Source organism: Psittacula echo (genome assembly GCF_963264785.1).
Source record: "Psittacula echo genome assembly, chromosome: 1".
Lineage (NCBI taxonomy): Eukaryota > Metazoa > Chordata > Aves > Psittaciformes > Psittacidae > Psittacula > Psittacula echo.
The window spans coordinates 66376170-66394349 of record NC_137735.1 but is presented as its reverse complement, the minus strand read 5'-3'; the positions used below and the strand labels follow the sequence as shown (position 1 = coordinate 66394349).

The following is an 18180-nucleotide window of genomic DNA, read 5'->3' as shown; positions in this document are numbered from 1 at the left end:
GGTAGCATTTTCATCTGAATGTCAAAGACTGCTTTAACTTGTCATGTCGACACCATTCTTTCCCATAACTACTTTCTTAATGACATTGTGAATGATCTCAATTTTCCACTACCATTTTAAGCTTCAGGACTAAAAGAATAAAAAAATAAATTATTTTTTTTTTTAAAAAAGGATGATTGTAATGATATACCCCCTCATATACCTACATGAAATATATCTGGTCATCTACTTGTACCTGAAGAAAAAGTCTGTATAATTTTGGAAATACAGAATAATATATTCTTACTACTGGCTATGCATGCTAACGCTACGTGTGAATTTAGGAAATTTTTAATTGCTTTCGTGCTGGCCTGACATAAAGCATGGCAATCCAGTCCACGGGGTGCTGTTTTTTGGGGTTTTTTTAGATCTTATTCAGTAGCATAGCAGCACTGGATAACTTCGTCAGAAGGCAAACTTACTACAAAGAGTTAAATCTGACTGAATCTATACTGATGCAAATAACAATACTTACAATATGGAACCCACACAAAGGCCAGAAAATAACAAGTGGTGAACCAATTGGCTCCTAATTTCTACTACATTGAAGCCACTTCGTCCCTAAACCCCACTGCTAACTGCTGAAGAAGTGCGGTTAAGATAGTCACATCATGTTCCCAGCTGCTGTCACCTACAAGTTAAGTGAAGCAAAAAAAATAAGGTGCGGTGTGCCAGTTTGACCAGCACCAGTTGAGATACCAGCACCAGTTGAGATGACAGCACAAGAGATTCTTAGTTCTGAGATATTCTAGAAAGTCCCCATTCCTTTTATACCTTTGTTTCTTATGCTTAACCCAAATTACATGTCAACTACTGGATTTCCTCTTTGAAGTATTTTAATACTGTGTTAGTAGTAGGACCCAGAGGGATCAAAATCAATCTTTGCTTTGACCTTTCTGCACGTATTTAGCACTTCTCACTGTCTGAGATCATCTAGCGCTCCTTCTAAGGATTACTTTCCACAACCAAGTCTGTGAAGACAATCAGGTAAATCAAAGCTGATTATTTATAATTCACTGACTTTATCCTCTCAGTCCTGATCCACAGTTTGTGGAAAAAAAATAGCTCAAATGCCACTCACTGCAAGACATTTCAAACTGGTTAGCAACCTCTCCAGAAAGAGAAAAGCAGAAATAAGTAAGCAACGTCTTACTATCATCTTTGACACAAAGGAGCTCAGTTTTAAATCTTTCAAGAAAGATGCTGGCATTCAGTAATGGATTCCCGTGATGTTTTTACATATGGGATGCAAAACCAGACAGTTAACTTCAGATTTCTCAGGTCTGGAGAACTCCAAGGACGGGAAAGCATATGGTTATAGAATGAGGGAAAAAAAAGGAGGTAGGTCAACAGCCCTCTATTTCCACGCAGTATGCAGGGTCCTTTACTTCAGAAAAATATTTCCCTTTCAAATACAGTTCTGCTGAAAGCAGAAAGCACTTCTCCAAGACCTCTTCCCTGAAGATCAAAGAGACTCTTGCTCAAGACAGTTTCTTCAATGGTACCTACTTTCTTGCCCTGATAAATAACTAGTAGAATCAGGTGTCTGGTTTGCTCCCATCACCCTTCTTCCCCCAAAACCAATAATGATACAGAAAAAAAAAAAAAAAGGCAAAAATTTTCAGCTTTCCTTAGCTCTCCTTAGCCTGGCTTTATAGAATCATAGAATCATAGAGTAGTTATGTGACCAGAAGCCTCCTTGAACATCCATGAGAAAACCCTAACAGACAATCCACACACCAATTTCCTCTTGTGGACACACACATAATTAAAATTGTTACCAGAAGCTTCCCTTCAATCTTTACAAGCAAGCAAAACTAAAAGGTACACATGATGTTGTTACAGCAATTAACATTGTATGGAAATCTAGAGTGCAGGCATTCCCCTTTTAATGATCAAAAAAATTCAACATTGTGCCCCAACCACCTGTTGATTTAATTTCTGCAATGGACTGCCATACATTTTCACAAGAAGTAATAAAAACAATAATACAAACTCATAAGTAATTTGCTGTTTAATATGGAAGACCACTCCCGGGTGGAGGAGCTTGAAGTTTTATTCTGAAGAAGAAATTAAGATAATCTATACTTAAGACCTAGCCTGTTGCCATATTGATAACAGTAAAAAGACATATACTTTTTGTAATTACTTCACTGAAGGAAAAAGACACACATGTATATAGTTTTGTGGGCATATGACATGAACTTAACCACAGCTGAGGAAGGCAGGAACCAAAAAAAAAAAAAAAAACCACAAAAACCAACAACCACAAAACAAACCCACAAGTGAAGTCAATCTAATATTTTTTAGATAGATAACCAAAAGTGTAATTTTTATACTGGCAAGAATACACTGACATCATTTGCCACTGGCAGACTAGTAAAAGGACTTCAGCAATGTTTTTTCATCAGATAAATAGATAATTACCTTGAGTAACTATCAAGGTAAACTATCACACTTTACCTAGCTTGAACCCTATAATCTGGTTTAAAATCATTTCCTTTTCTCTTCACCTTTATGAATCTAGAAAAAGACTAGAAACTGTAATCATGTGTCCTTGCATTAAACACTTTACCTACCAGGGTCTCCAAAAGCATGCCCAAGCACAGAGAGTTTAAAAACAAATAAGAAATAAGATGTTGCTACACACTACAATTTGCAAGTGAATAGTATTACACTTTTTGTAAACTACAGTTAAATTAATTCTGATCAACAGAAATAATCTGATTGAGCACCACAACACAACTCCAGATGAGCTTGCACGCTGAAACCCAGTACAAGCTGTGAAATGCTGGATGTACTGCTTTAAAAGGTCAACTAGAAAACACAGGAAGGGGAAGAAAGAGATGAGGTTAAAATACTGAAGTAGGGAAACTAAGTATGAGTCTCTTCTACTGTGCTATCATCTTCCTCTCTACCCACCCATCTTATCCTCACTCCCATGTTCAGTCTTCAAGCAGAATGCTTACAAAAGGGGAAGAGCACCGAGTTTTCTTGATATGGTGTTTATGTTGCCAGAACCAAATCTCTGCTTGCTTCTCTTACTTCTGAAGCATTAATGATTATCTGCAAGAATTATCCAGTGAGCCTACATTGGTAAACTGCAATTAGAAATCCCTGCAAACTTTGAAAACCAACAAATATCTCAGTGCACTCTCCAAACACAGAACCTTTATTCCAACAGGAACTTTCAGTAAAAAATGATGTGTGAACAGCAGACACTGATGTTCACACAAACATACTGCATACAACCCAGCAGGCGATTTTTCTGTTTTTTTTGGATTATGCCCTGGAGGTGCTGGCACAATGGAATTTCAATTCCATAATTGCTTATTTCTCTGTGTGCCAGCCTCTGAAATAACAGGTAGAAAGACATAAATACACATAAACCAAGCATTCTCTTTTTTAAATTACAGGAATCACAAAATAAAATGGTTTTAATTCTCCAGTTCAAACGATGTAATTTATAATCATGACAGAAATAGAGAAGAAGCACAAAAGAAGGGAAAATACAGAAATAACATAACGTTCCCAAGGTTCAGTTTACAAGGACCTCACACACAGTTTTGGGTTTTTCTTGTTTTTTGGTTTGGTTTGGTTTGGGTTTTTTTTGCAACTCTGACTAGAAACAGTATTATTTGCTAAAAATGCAGTAGCTGCCAAAAGCTATGATCCATCTAAAGCAAACATGTTTAAGATGGAAATAGAGTGTTAATGCTGAAGAAAGACAGAATTGAGTACACAAGTTTTCTTTTAAAAGTATTGAAGCAACTGCAGTACAGTATTTAAGTTTGTTTTTCATCTTTCTGAGCAAAATTTGATTACATTTACAGATAAGCACCTAAATTAGAGAGAAGTGCATTAAGACAATAACAGAAGTAATCAAATCTCAAACTTTCTAATTAAGCCTCTTTTCCTGCAGAAGGTTATTGGGAATTCAACACTAGCCTTGGTTCACATGATAGAACAATGGGAAAATTTTCCGAATGGTTGAACGCTAACCCTGACAAGTGTGGAGAGCCAACTACAATACATTATATGGTAGCATAACCTGCCACCCACGTTGCTGAGAGAACAGCTTTCAAACACATGCACTGAGCTGTAAAACCACAAAATCCCTTATTACACATTGTCTCTTACTTAAGGTGAAACACACTATTTCCCCCCCTTTTAAAAACTTTGGTGCTTTTTTAAACCTTCATCTCTGAAGTTTATTTAGCAGCTAACTACACTGTTTTTCAGACTTTTTTCCCAAATGTCATTTTTCCTGTTTTGTTTTCTAACCAAAGTAAACTCATGTTTTTACAGTACACAGTGAAGCCTGGTTTTTTCTCTAATAGTACTTCCACCTGTGTGACATTATCCAACTTTTTAAAAGAAAATGCCTGATACATGACTAATGCATCTATGAAGACTTATTCCTGGAGTGAAATATTTTCCTTTTTTTAATAAGATACATGACTCATCACTGGTAAAGTAAAAAATGGTTCCATCGTGCTTTTGATTGGAAGAACAGATATTCTGTTATTTACTGTGATTCTTTCCCATTGTTACGCAATCTGAATATATTAAAAAAGATACACTGCCACAGTACGTGTAGTTATAGACACTGGCATTCAGTAAGTCAACTGTTGCTGCAGAATGGCAAACATACCCTACCCTCATGACAACAAGCTGTAGTTACTAGCCAAACATCTTTGCCTTTGCTGAAAATGGTACATAATAATAAAAGCAGACCAGCAAAACAAGTAATACAAGGAGACCTGAGATATGGAAAAGGAGTAATAATTATTAGAAAATATAACTCTGAATATGAGAAGTTAACTTTAGGTTAACTTTCAGGATTTTTAGGATTTAAAAATTAACTTTAGGTTAACTTTTATGATTTTTAGGAGCTCATAACCTCACGCTACAAAAAGGTCACTGAAGAATGCCAGCATACAAGACTTTATTAGTTAATGATTCCTCCCTCCTACCCCACCACTGCACGTCTGGCGACTGAATCATTGCATTCCAAGATAGTTAGAGGATATACACAGTTTCTTCAGGGGTTTTCAGTTGCAACTTTGCTGGCAATGGGAATTTTATTTGCAAGTGTTTCTATTCTACTGACAAGGTCAATTAGTCCAACGAACTATCGGTTGTTCTGTCTGATAGCTCAGTGTATTTATTCAAGCAAGCACTTTTATAACCCACAATTGAATGCAGACAGTTACCCTTGTAAACACAACTGTCCACAGGGATTTTCACTACATTTTGGGCATGTAAAAGAAAAACATGCTTTTCTTTCTTCAGCCTGATAGCACATAAGTTTCATTACAACTTGTATTTCAGAGAGTGAAGGGTGGGGAGGGGCTACTGTTTTAAATACATATATAATCTCTTGTACTTAAGTATATACATATTTGGACCAATTCCTAGGAGCTGAAGAACACAGTCATTTGATAGATCTCTCTATAGATCAACAAAAATTTGGTAATGCTACCACAGAGACAGATCAGCATTGCTGCTATATGCAGGCACTAAAGAAAAAAACCCTCATGGTTTAAAAAGAAACAAAGAGATACTATACTTAGCACTAAGGGTTAAAGGCTACATAAAATGCTTTCACAAAAGCCAGAAGCACAGGGGTGAGGGGTTTGGAAATCATCTGCAAAATTTGATAGAGGTAAAATTAAAGAAGACTATTCCACAGCTTTAGCTAGAATTTTTGCAAGTCAGCATCACTGCTATGCCACTGACAAACTGTGCAGAGGAAAAATGACAGACCCTAGTCTCACAGACCCTTTCATACACATATATGTACTTTCTGCACCCTTCACACAAAATCTTCTTACAAAGAAGAGATTCTTCATCTTTACTAATTATATATTGTATAACGACTAGTCTGTTAGTACATTGCTCACCATTATTCAAGTCTTCCCTGAAGAAATCTTTCAAAGTTATAAAGAAGGTAAGAAACTACCATGGAAAACCAGCACTCTTTCATGGCTGTATTCTACCACTTCGGGTATTATACAGCTGCTACAAAAACTGAAAAGCCTATTGAAATTATCTAGGAAGTCTTGTAGTATGGGAGAAAACCACAGAGATAATTAGGAAATATGGATTCCATTATGCAATAAATTTTAACAGCACAGAGGAATACACACTACATTAAATCTCAAATACCTATTTAATCAGTATTAAAGTACCACTGAAAACAAACATCTATTCTGAAAAATACTACCAAAAGAAGATGAGTCAATGTAACAAACTGATGAACAAATGGGAACAACGGATTTTAAAGACTGAAAGGGAAAGTGCTCTATTTTGGTCTAATTGAAGAAGGAACTTTATACATAAGTGTATATGGTGCTTTACCTTGGTTTTGTGAGGTATTTTAGGTAGATGTAAATTATACCAGTGCAAACAAAGCAATTTTAGACAGAACTAACCCATTTGAACAAAAACATCAGGCATTCATAACCTAGTAGCAGCGAACATCATAATTCAGTCAGATATAAACTGGACAGAACCCAATGGGGACTTTGACTTCGGACACTGGTCCAATAGCATAGGCAATCTGCACAGACTACAAACAAACCACTTAACCTTCTTGCAAGATAATATTATAACCACTCTAAAACAGTATTATCAACCTACAGACTTCAAAAGAGTGTCAGAATATGCTCAACTAAGTTTGCAGTTGATTTCCTATACTATTCTATACTTGCTATAAAGCCATAATTCTATCCATACTAATACAAGAAGTTCAAGCATTCGGCTTTTTCCCACCTCACACACAAAGCACTATCTGCAACCTGCTCATGTCTGCCATAGAAAGGCCTAGAATTAATTTATAGTTATTGTAATTAGAATACACTACTGCAGGCTTGTATTAAAGCCTATGAAAAAATCCCCATCATATAGGAGGACAGTTTCCCCCCCACTGATAACATACTTTTTTATTATCTAAGTTTTTAGCCAAAAAGATTCTTAAAGAAGTAAAATATATACTTAACAAGCTTCAAGAAATCTATTCAAATTCTCCAACTAGAGCTTCATGCACATAAGAGATGAAAACATGAAACCAAAAACTTGCTACAAAACAGGTATTACACAGCATAACGTAACTTACAAATCAACTGACAACAATAACTTATCTTGCCTTTTCACATTGGCAATGGAGAGAGAAGCTCTTTCACTTTTACATGAAAAATAATATACATGTTCTAATTTCTTTTCTGTAGTAGAACTTATATCATCACAAAAAAGGCCGTAATTCCAGGCAGGGGTTTTACATGTATGTAAAAATTTGTGCTTCGATCAGTTCCTAGCCTCTATATACTTGAGTTCCCTCGAGAAAAGCTCTGTACTTCATCAAGTTCCTGCCTTACATGAAGCTGTTACCACTTTCTTTCACATGGCTTTTCCTCTGCTTCAGAAGGTAAAGTCAGACTGACAGTATTAAAAATACAGGGCCTCTTTAACATACCCTTGCCTAATTGAGTCCCTCTGTGGCAAGGAAAGGTTCCTTCATAGACTTGTTTTTGAATGCTGGCGTATAAAGCAAGAAAAAATATCTTCCCACATGCACCATAGCATGAAAACAATGTTCTATTTTCCTCTTTTTTCTTCAAAATCCAACAGAAGAGATATTTATTTCTCTTAAAATACCATTTCAGAGCAAGGTAGAGATAAAAATACTTAACATTTATGGTGTGTGGACCAAAATAATCTTCCATTCTTCAGAATTCTTCTAGATCTAATGTGGGTCTTGCTATTTGTACACGTATACCTCATATGCAGAAAAGTCTATTTCAATAACTGCGTCTCTCATGATTGCATATGATGGAACATCATGCTCTGTTCCATCATATTACCATAGCAGGGTATGAAAAGCAGGAAAAATGCAATCCTGTTCCTAGTTTCCAGTTTGAAGTATATATTAGTTGATTTAAATATGCACAGGAACAAAGAGCAGGTGATATCATCTACAAGGATTATGACATTAGCAGTGAATACTGATGCTATGTCATCATATTAACCTTTCTTTTGTAAAAAGGGGTTCATGTGAACATCCCTTCAAATATCCTCTTCTGCTGGAAGGTGGAAATACAGAGTACCAATTGTATCAAACTGAAATAACCCTGATTCCTAAACTTGACTCCTACACCCTTGTCATCAACCCCAAGACCTAATAACTAATACCAGTGGATCATTCTACACCCCCTGCTTCGCAGATTTCCAGTAATGATCAATTTTAGATGTAAGAAACAGGTACTGACTGCATCCATACCCAGCTGGCATAACAGCAAGATAACAATTGAAATGAACAAGCTGATGTGATGATCTCATCTATGGGGCATCCTGGAGACAGGCAAGAAAGACTGCAGTTTGAAATTCTATAAAACTAAAGCATACTCAGTCTTTTCTTAGCCTTGAGTGTAGTTTCCAGAAAGCAGACTGAGTATTTTTAATTGACATTCTGAACCCAAGGAATAATTAGGGGTCAGAAATGCATCTTTTCTTACATGGAAAAGGAACACAGAGGAATGGTTTCTAATCAAAGTACCTGAAACCTAGTCAGAAATCTAAAGCAGTAATAACTCAGTATTCCATCTTCACAGGAAAGCAGTTTAAAATGCACCTTTGAAATGTTTGTTCAGAAACTCAGAAGCAGTGCATTTTCTTGATTCATTAGTTTGCAATAGTCCTATGACAAGTTACTATCTCCTTGTTCATCAGTAAGTTTACTGCACACACAGAAAACAGGTTGATATTGCTTGCTGTTGAATTTCAGAAAATTCTAGAGAAGTCCAGCCTCTTCACTACAATCACTGACACTGCAGGCATAAGGACCCTACTGTAATCTCTCCAACTACCTCTTTGAAAACCTCCCCAGTGTGGCCACTCTGTTTGATACCTCCCTGCTGTACTGCAGAATCTCTTCCAACAGTGAGGAAGCAGCCCTGTCCGTGGTGCTTGGTCACAACACCACATCACCAGGAAGGCTGCTCTGCTTGCAACAACTCTGGAGCACCTGGCTGCAAAACACCAAGACAAAACGGGCTAGAAACCAAACTGAAAACCAAATAGAGAGCAATTCAATAGAAAACAAAAAGCTGAAACCAAGGACTCTCACTGTTGCCAGCAAAGACATATTAAGATAACAGAGCTTTCACCTGAGTCCTCAAAGTCATCTTCAGGATGTATATATGTGTGTGTATATATATATGTGTATATATATATATATTAAACCTAGTCTTGTTGAAAAGGTTAAGGAGGCTTTTGTTCCAGGAGGAAAGAGTACAGCCAGTGAGTTAAAGCAGACCTCTTCCAAAGCAATGTTTAAAACTTGGTATCGCTCTTTGATACAGTCTACAACACAGGACCTCCGGTGACAAAGATTCTTTTTCCTACAAAGAATCTTTTTCCAGTGTGCAATGCTACACCGGGCAGCACTGCACACATATGCAATGCTGCCCAGTGATGGTGCACTGCATACATATTGCGAGCCAGGAGAGTTACCCTGTTCTAGCAGCCCTGCTTCAGACTGAATGGCTTCCGAAAGAAGCAAACACCTTGCTAACTTAGGTTACACAAAGCCATGATGCCATCTGTTTGCAGATTTGCCCTATTGCATACAGAAAGCACATTCACAAGCTAGAGGCTTCCTGTCCCCCCTTCAATGGGGCAATTCTGATAATTTCCTTTTAGACCTGAACATGAATACATCTTATCTGTCATGTGAATTATTATTACCCTTATACAATTTGAAAAGCAAATTACACATAGTAATGCCACACGCTAGGAATGATTTTGGAACTATCACAAAGCTTGCCAGTTTCTCTGAATTACACAAACAACTAAATTAAACACATGTGCTAGTCAAAAAAATCACAGGAAAATCCAAAATGTGATGGAAGAACTAACGCCTATTGGAAGGAAATTACACCTGTCTAGTTGCGTCTCACTTAGTTATACAGCCAAGACATGTACACCGCATTCTGTTGCTGAGTCCTCTACAGGCTCAGCAGAGTAGAAGACTTTGTCTCTTTCAGAGGTTCTGCCTCTAAAAGCAACTTTAATTTTGTGATTAAACACCAGTGGCTTCTCATATTTGAACTCATCTGAGAAGCAAGTAACTATATTCAGGAAGTCTGACTCACACCTTCCCGAAGTGTCTTTTACACCCAAAGACATAGGACTGGCTAATGCAAGAGTTTACTGGTGTCTTCCTTTTCTGTGTAAAGTCCCTACATTACAGGCTGACAGCAGAAGACATTGAAACTACTAGGCAAATATTACTTGAAATCCTACCTGCACTTAGCATCACTTTTTATGCCACAATACAATCTTTTTATGCAAAGGCTAACTGCTGATGACCTAAATATCTTGGAGAGGTAGAAAGGCAACAAGCAGGTGAGCATTATTTGAAGAGACCAGAGATATTTTGCAGCCAACATTTCATTCACATCCTTTGCAGAGGGTTATTTTCATATCATGGCAAAGTGCAATAACTTAAATCACACACTGGATTTAAGTTATTAAATCTGGATGGTGTCTGGATGCTGTTCCAAAAATGCCTCTGTAGACTATCTTGTCCATGCAGGCTGTTTACACCATTATGTGAGAGAACTCAGACTGGAAATGAGAAAACATCTGCCGTCCAAGCTTGACAGCTGTGATAAAAACGCATTAAGTCAAAGGAGAAGGCTTACTGCACACATTTTAACCCTAGTTCTTATAGCTGAGCAAGGGAATAATACCAGATTATTATGGCTGTTCTCACCCATAGGATGAGGTACAAATGACTTGTTTCTCAAAGGAGACTAAAACTTTTGTTCAGAAAGTAATTCCATCTTAGGTTCCAAAAAAGACATGCCTACACACTAGACCACAAACTAAAGCTAGTCTTATATGAGCGATGAAACCTGACCTAACAGCACATTGCATTGTTTTGATAATTAGACCATCAGGAAGAACACATACGGAAGCATCACACGACTTTCATTAGAAACTATGAACTGGGCAAACATCCATGGAAAAATATAAAATGATTTAGCTGGATTTTCCAGTCACTTAATCAGTCCTGAAACCAATGGAATCATTGTATAATTGAGCAGATTTCTCTAAAGACCTCATAACTGTTCACACTGCTTTCATAACCTACCTATGTGTCAGAAAAGCTGAAGAACAGAAAGTTTTAGGACTTAAGAAAAATTGTAGAAACATATTCTGAGTATCAAGTAGTTTAGGAAACGTGAAAATTGATAGCAGTATTTAACATCACAGTGGCAACAAAGTAACTAGTATTTATCTTTACCACTTCAAATTATTGTAAGTCATTAGTAAGCAGCTTGACCATATATTCATCTCAGTTTTGAAGTAAGAAAGCATATGAGAATGTGGTATGCCCAGGAATTACTGCTCTCATGCAACATATTAATTATTTATATACTATAAACAATAGTAGTAACTTTTTCATTTAGAAGTGCCTTTTTTAACTGAATACATTATGTATAGAAACCTGTGTTTTTCAAGAAAAAAAGCTGAATATTGCCTGCAAAACCACAGAAGACCAATATGTTTATTATACATTTTATTGTTTCTATAATCTTTAATAACGCATATACCCTGAAAAGTGGAAGTTTACCACTGTATAAGAAACTTAACTGGTTGCAGTAGTTATACATACCAAACATTACATGTACTAATTATTATTATAAAAGGATAACCTGGAAGACTACTGGAAGAGTAGCCTACAAGCACACAAATTGATCATTAAGGACAACAATGACATCTAGTGGACAATCGGAAAACAGACCCGTAACCCAGCACAAGGAAAGGATCCAGCTGCTGCTACACGACGTGCAACTCCCAGATTGCTACAATACAGTTAAGATGACAAAAAAAAAAGGCAAAAACAAAACCAAAACCAAACAGAATTTGCAGCTGGTGAAAGTCAAAGTAATGTGATTATTCATTGCTTTCAAGAGCATATTTAAGCGTAAAAAAGAAAAACCGAAAGACCGACCCTTCCGGTTAAGATTTAGTATAAAAGTATAGGTCAAAACTACAGAGAACATCAGAAATAATTGAAAGGATATAGACAGATACACAGTGCCAACATAAGAGACGTATAAATGCTTACTACACTTCCTATTTATTCCCACTGCATTTACAGCCTTCTGCTTATAAGTTGCTCCTGTTAGGACTTCAAACACTGAAAACCAAAGTGAAAAAAATATAAATCCCAAGAGTAAAAATTCAAATCACTATTTAGCACCTCCCTTGTCATTCCAATCCTTCCATTACAATAATGCCTTCCATTACTTTCAAACTTTCCCAATATATGAGCCACTACCTGCTGCACTCCAGAGAAGAGGAATCTGAAAAATGAGGCTACTGTAACCCAAAAATAAGCAAAGATACCTGGGTATTTTCATGGGTAACCTGATTAGTCTACAAGGTAAACTTCTACAAAGACCATGGATTATTTGAAATCTGCTCTTACTATTTACCAAAAGGCTAGCAAAACTAAGCAGTTAAGCTCAAATATCATCTCACTTGTTCCATGAAAGAAACTTTTCCTGACTAGAAGTGTCACCATGAAAAAAATACTAGGTCTGCCTATTGCACTCTTATAAATAGGTTAATAAAACACTACAAATCTATGTCCCATTCAAAGTTGTATGTATCAAATGTCCTATCTACATAAATGGAAATTACATTGTATTGTTAAAAACAAAAATACTGCATTCCTCTCCAAAATTTCTATGTCTCCATGACTGTTCAGCATTAAAAAAAAGGCATTACAAAAAGATTAGAAACTATACTCAAAACAGCATTTATGAACACATCTAATTGCAGATTTCATTAGACTTATAATTTAAATTGGTGTTTTGCTTGCTTCGTGTATGATTATGTAAAGTTAGCATAGCAGTTTGTCATGGTTTAAGCTCTGTCAGCCACACAGTCTTGCTCACTCCCCCCCTTCTTCCCTCCCCTCCCGCTCCCGGAGGGCTGGGGAGGAGAATCGAAAGAACGTAACTCCCACGGGCTGAGATAAGAACAGTCTAGTAACTAAGGTATAACACAAAACCACTGCTGCTACCACCAATAATAATAATGATAAGGGAAATAACAACTGAAGAGAATACAATACCACCCGGGAAACCCAGCCCGACCGAGCAGTTAGCCAGCCCTTCTGGGTAACTCCCAGTTACATCCCGGGCATGATGTGCTGTGGTATGGAATACCTCTTTGGCTAGTTTGGGTCAGGTGTCCTATCTCTGCTTCCTCCTAGCTTCCCCTCCTCCCTGGCAGAGCATGAGATTCACATTTTTACTTGGTCAGACTAAACATTTGAGCAGTAACTAAAAACATCAGTGTTATCAGCGCTGTTCCCAGGTTGAAAGTCAAAAACACAGCACTGCATCAGCTCCTAAGAAGAAGAAAAAATGACAGCTATTGCTGAACCCAGGACACAGTTCTACTGGTTCCCACCATCAGTAGTAGCTAGAGTCAGCTATTAGCGAATATGTAACAGATTCTCACATAAAGATTCTCTAACCACCAGAATATGAAGAAACCCTCATATAATTGATGGTTAGGCCTTGTGTCCCAGCTTCTTTTTGCCTGGGTCTCAAATATCAGTTTTGAATCAGATGCCATTTGTTAATATGAGTACATGCATTCTCCCAAAACTTAAATCCAAAGACACAATACACCATTTACAATACAAATGCACCATACACATCCATAACTAAAGCCTGCAGGTTTAAATTCTGATACCTAGTGAGACTCAATAGCTGAACAACCCGTCATAACTTTGATTCATGCCTTTTTTAATTCTAAAAAGGCAAGTATTTAAAACTAAGTCTCCCTTTTGATGTATGTAATGCATAGGGTTTGCAGATACTTAAAAATGAGATCAAAGTTTAACCAATTCTAAATATCCCTGTTCTGAAAAATCACACTCTTCATTACAGGATCTATATATCAAGCCTGTTATAACCATGTTGGTAATGGAGCCTGATAAAAAGCAGGAACCAGTCTAGTAAATTTACAAGGTAAAAAACCCTTATAACAAAAACTAAAAGCAAACATCAAAATAAACCCAGGTATTTTCAGCCTCCAAGCACAATGCTGTATTTTACCTCCAAAAACAATTTTACTACATCAGATGTCCTAATATGAGGCTTATTTTAAGACAGAAAGCAAAGCATCATTGACCTACCCGGATTTCCTGGAGATTATGAAAATTATTTCCTACTCTGACAGAGATTTTGCTTGGAGTGTAACTTTCATCAGATTTGTAGTCTGCATAAATACATAAAGTCTTCACTGTTGTTTTTCTTCTGCAGGAAGCAACAGAAGCTATGTAAGCATCATTATGAAAAATATTTAAGATGAGTTTGTTGCTAGTTTGTAATAACTAAGGACTTCTAAAACTTAATACAAGTGTGTCTACTGATTTATAAGAACTCCGCTGTTAAAGCAACTAGGTGTTTATCTACATTGTTATGCACAGACTGGATCTCACTGTTCTCCTTTGTCTGCCTTGGTCGGTATACCAAGAAATACAACAAGACCAAGATGCCAAATAAGCACTCGTATGCAACAATGCATAAGTTTAGCTTATCAAATATGGACTCTATTACTATACTAAAGATTTCTCCAGAAAGCAAATAAAAAGGTGACAAACATCTAACATCACCTTAAGAGTTGGGTTAAAGAAAGACTGAAATCTTACAAAGAAAAGGACAGGAAAACAATAAGTTCTTAAGTAATATTAGACTATTTAAAACCAGTAATCTACACTTCAAACCACTCAAAGACAGAAAGCCACGACAAAGTGTCACTTTAGATAAGTAAATGTGAAACCATTGCAAATGACATACTATTAAACATCCCTTTTTGTTGCTTATTTAGGCATTTAGTAACCATTATGTTTGACAATCTCATTTTTATAAATGCTATCCATCTGGTTTCTTTAGCAGTTGGGAAACAGGATTAACTCAGGAGTCCTTGCACGTCCAGAATTTTTATCTTGGTGAACAGTAATCAATACATAATTACACACCCTAACCCATATAGAGTAATTTTCAATACCTAAATTGAATGTTCACCAAATGAGGCTGTGATCCATCTGACTGCCAGTAAGTTTCTAGATTATCATCTCGCAACTGATCCACTCCAAATCCTAAGAAAAAGAAAATTTAATAGTCTTCAATATCGCATTTCCACAATGCGGACATCATAGACATAATTTTTATTCAGCTGTTACAAACTAAAGTATGTATTCCAAGTTGTAACATATAAGGAACTATTTCTAGACATGAAAGTTGTGCCTATACTTTTGTGACAGAAAACAGGGGAACTTGTTTGAAAGCTCAGTACTTGAGTGTCTTTACATTTTTATCACCTATTGAAGTCCGTGGGGTTTGAAACCATTTAATACATCCTGGAATTTCAAATGGTTAAGTAGTAATTCATACTAATTGCAAGAACAACACTTAATGGTTAGGCTTTTCCACCTATTCTATAATCTAATTGCTGAACTAAAGGAGACTCACAGCAGAGGCCATTTATCTATTACAAAATTGTCCAAATATAACATCTTCTTTTCAAGCAGTTTCCTGAAATATTTTGACATTTTCAAGTTAGCAGCTAGAACAAACAATAGATGCCAAACACAGTATTTCTGAAAGTTAATGCCATCACATTTAAATGAGCTACTCCAAATCCATATTTTTCCATTCCCTCATTATCTGTCCTTTTACTAATCACATCCTTTTATTGATTGCCCACACTAGCTGCAGTTTCAATTCAGCAGTTGAAGTTTAATCTGCAATAAAAAAATATTTTCACTCTGTAGTGACTAAACCATATGATGTTTTCTCTAAGTAAGATACCAGCATATCACACTAGACATTCAGCCTGATCACAATATTGTGACATAAAAGTCACCACTTAGTCCAGGCTGCAGAAAGATACCAGATCAATTCCCAGCAGATACTTCTAAAACAGCAACTCAACTATCTCAAATCAAAACAATACAGATTTTCAGACATTTTGAGCAGGTATAAACTATCATTAACTGTACCTCAGGAAAATTTGCAATAGTTTGATTTCACTTGGAGGATTTTAGGGAGCTACACTATAATGGCTGAGTCAACACAAAGTCTGGACAGAACATTTAGGTTGCCCAGCTGCATGGTTTTTCTAAGTTAAAAACACAAAATGCAAACACACAGGCAAAATGCAAACACACAGGAACAATTATACACTGCTGGTTTTCTGCTCACATGGTTTAGTTTGTTCACTTATGCGAGTAAAAAAAAAAAAAAAATTCTCACAAAACAATTTAGTATAACGCTGGTTAAAGATCTCTTTTGTTAACATGAGATTTCCTCATCATAGGATTTCCGAGAGAGTTTAAACTTTCATATTGCATCAAACACAGACTAGGTCAAAATGATTTGTAGTGACTATCCATAAAGCTTATACAACAGCAGTTTTACTGCTACACTGTCTATGTATGTCTTATCAAAACACAAACCTCTATGTATTCTAAGACAAATGTACATTCAGCTTTTTACGCCATTTGTTGTGGTTTTACCTGGCTTACAGGATGAAAGAGACCAAACTGCTTGTGAGCCTATTTCTCTAACAGTACCAGTCCTCTCTAACTGCTTTGGATCAGCACCAGGTGGCGTCTTGTTTGGGGTAGTCATTTCTAGTGGGGAGAGAAGAAAAAAAAAGAGTTGATACATTTTTAGGTTGACAGGAAAATTAAACAATTGTTTGTTTACATAGACACTTTAACTCTTTGGCCTTGCACTTATATAATAGTCTATGGAATATGCAGTTTATACACATATATGGAAACATTTTTACATGTCTGTAAAACCTTTTACTTATATAAGAATAATATATTTTATATATAATCTTTAAGTAAGAGGTTCCACATACATGTAAACTGTGTTCTTCAAAATTCAATACATAACTGAACATTCATAGAACATATACTACTTGTTGCACTCTAATTCACACATACAGAGTTAGTCAGAGTTTCAGGATTTGGTTTTAAGAAATTAAAACAGACCCTGTTGATTTCAAGGCTGGCAATACAGCTTCATTTTCCCTCCACATACAAGCAAGAGTTTTCTTAATCTGCAAGTTCAGAAGCCTATTCAGAATCTAGAGCAAGCTTGCCCTCCTGGAGATCTCCTTAAAAAATAGGAAATGAGAGTTTAAACAAATCTCATGGGCTCAAATTTTGTAGGGATTGATTATTGCCATATTTATCCATGGTGCATTTCCTTAACTTCACAACTTCATCTGGAATCATTAACCTGAGACTTGCGCTGCTCAAGCAATCACATTCAGTCTCAATACCTAGACTAATGCTATATATACAACAACATAATCGTGTTGGGTTTTATATAGTATAGAACACTTTATTACTTCCTAGAAAGTAGCTTAAAGACTTTTTTCAAGAAAAAGAAAATTTAAATTAAAGCTTAAAATTAACCGTAAAGTGCTCAAGAGTCAGGGAATTGGATATTATTTTAATCCTTTGTTTACATGCATGACATCATACTATGCTCTGCTAATCTTGCCAAAAGTCTCCAGTGCCTTGCCTACATAGCAAATGAGGGGCAGGTATCCACAGGGCCCAGACCTCACCCACAACAGAAGTGATACAAGGCAGAGACAAGGTTTTGGATGTAAGAATAACTGCAGCTAAAACCTTTTTGTTGTATGCGGGAAATCCAAATTCTGTGGCGTATATCACTGTCCATACCAAACACTTTCTATTGGCTCACCATCCTCTCAGAAGAGTGGGTTAACACTACACAGCTAATCCTACAGATATCACATATATATTCATATAATTCACATATATACTAATCCTAATGTCCTCCAATTGAAAAAAACCGTAACGCCATCCAAGTTTCTTACTGTCTTAAACTGAGCTTGTTTCCTTCAATCTAGGAGGCAAAGCTACTCAAGATCCAAATTTCAACTCCAAACCACCAATTGCAAATAAGTCAGCCACAAAGTGTGTGTCAGTGATGTGGTAGACTGAAAATCTTGAACTTAGTTTGAACTAATGAGTTGAAGTAATTAAGTCTTGGAGTCTTG

At 36.4% G+C, this 18180-nt stretch overlaps 1 protein-coding gene across 6 annotated transcripts in view; it reads right to left on the bottom strand.

The window, feature by feature from the left end:
* The window catches only part of ANAPC10 (anaphase promoting complex subunit 10), a 42662-nt gene that overhangs the window by 20828 nt on the left and 3654 nt on the right, over nt 1-18180 (bottom strand). For all 6 annotated transcript variants that reach the window (XR_013958525.1, XR_013958526.1, XM_080634678.1 and 3 more), the window contains exons 2-4: nt 16652-16768; nt 15142-15232; nt 14267-14387 (exon numbers count right to left, since the gene is read on the bottom strand). Coding sequence is in view for 4 of the 6 variants with exons in the window: in XM_080634678.1 (XP_080490804.1) it covers nt 14267-14387; nt 15142-15232; nt 16652-16766 (327 nt within the window). In the remaining 2 variants the exon portion in view is untranslated. The remainder of the gene's footprint in view (nt 1-14266; nt 14388-15141; nt 15233-16651; nt 16769-18180) is intronic.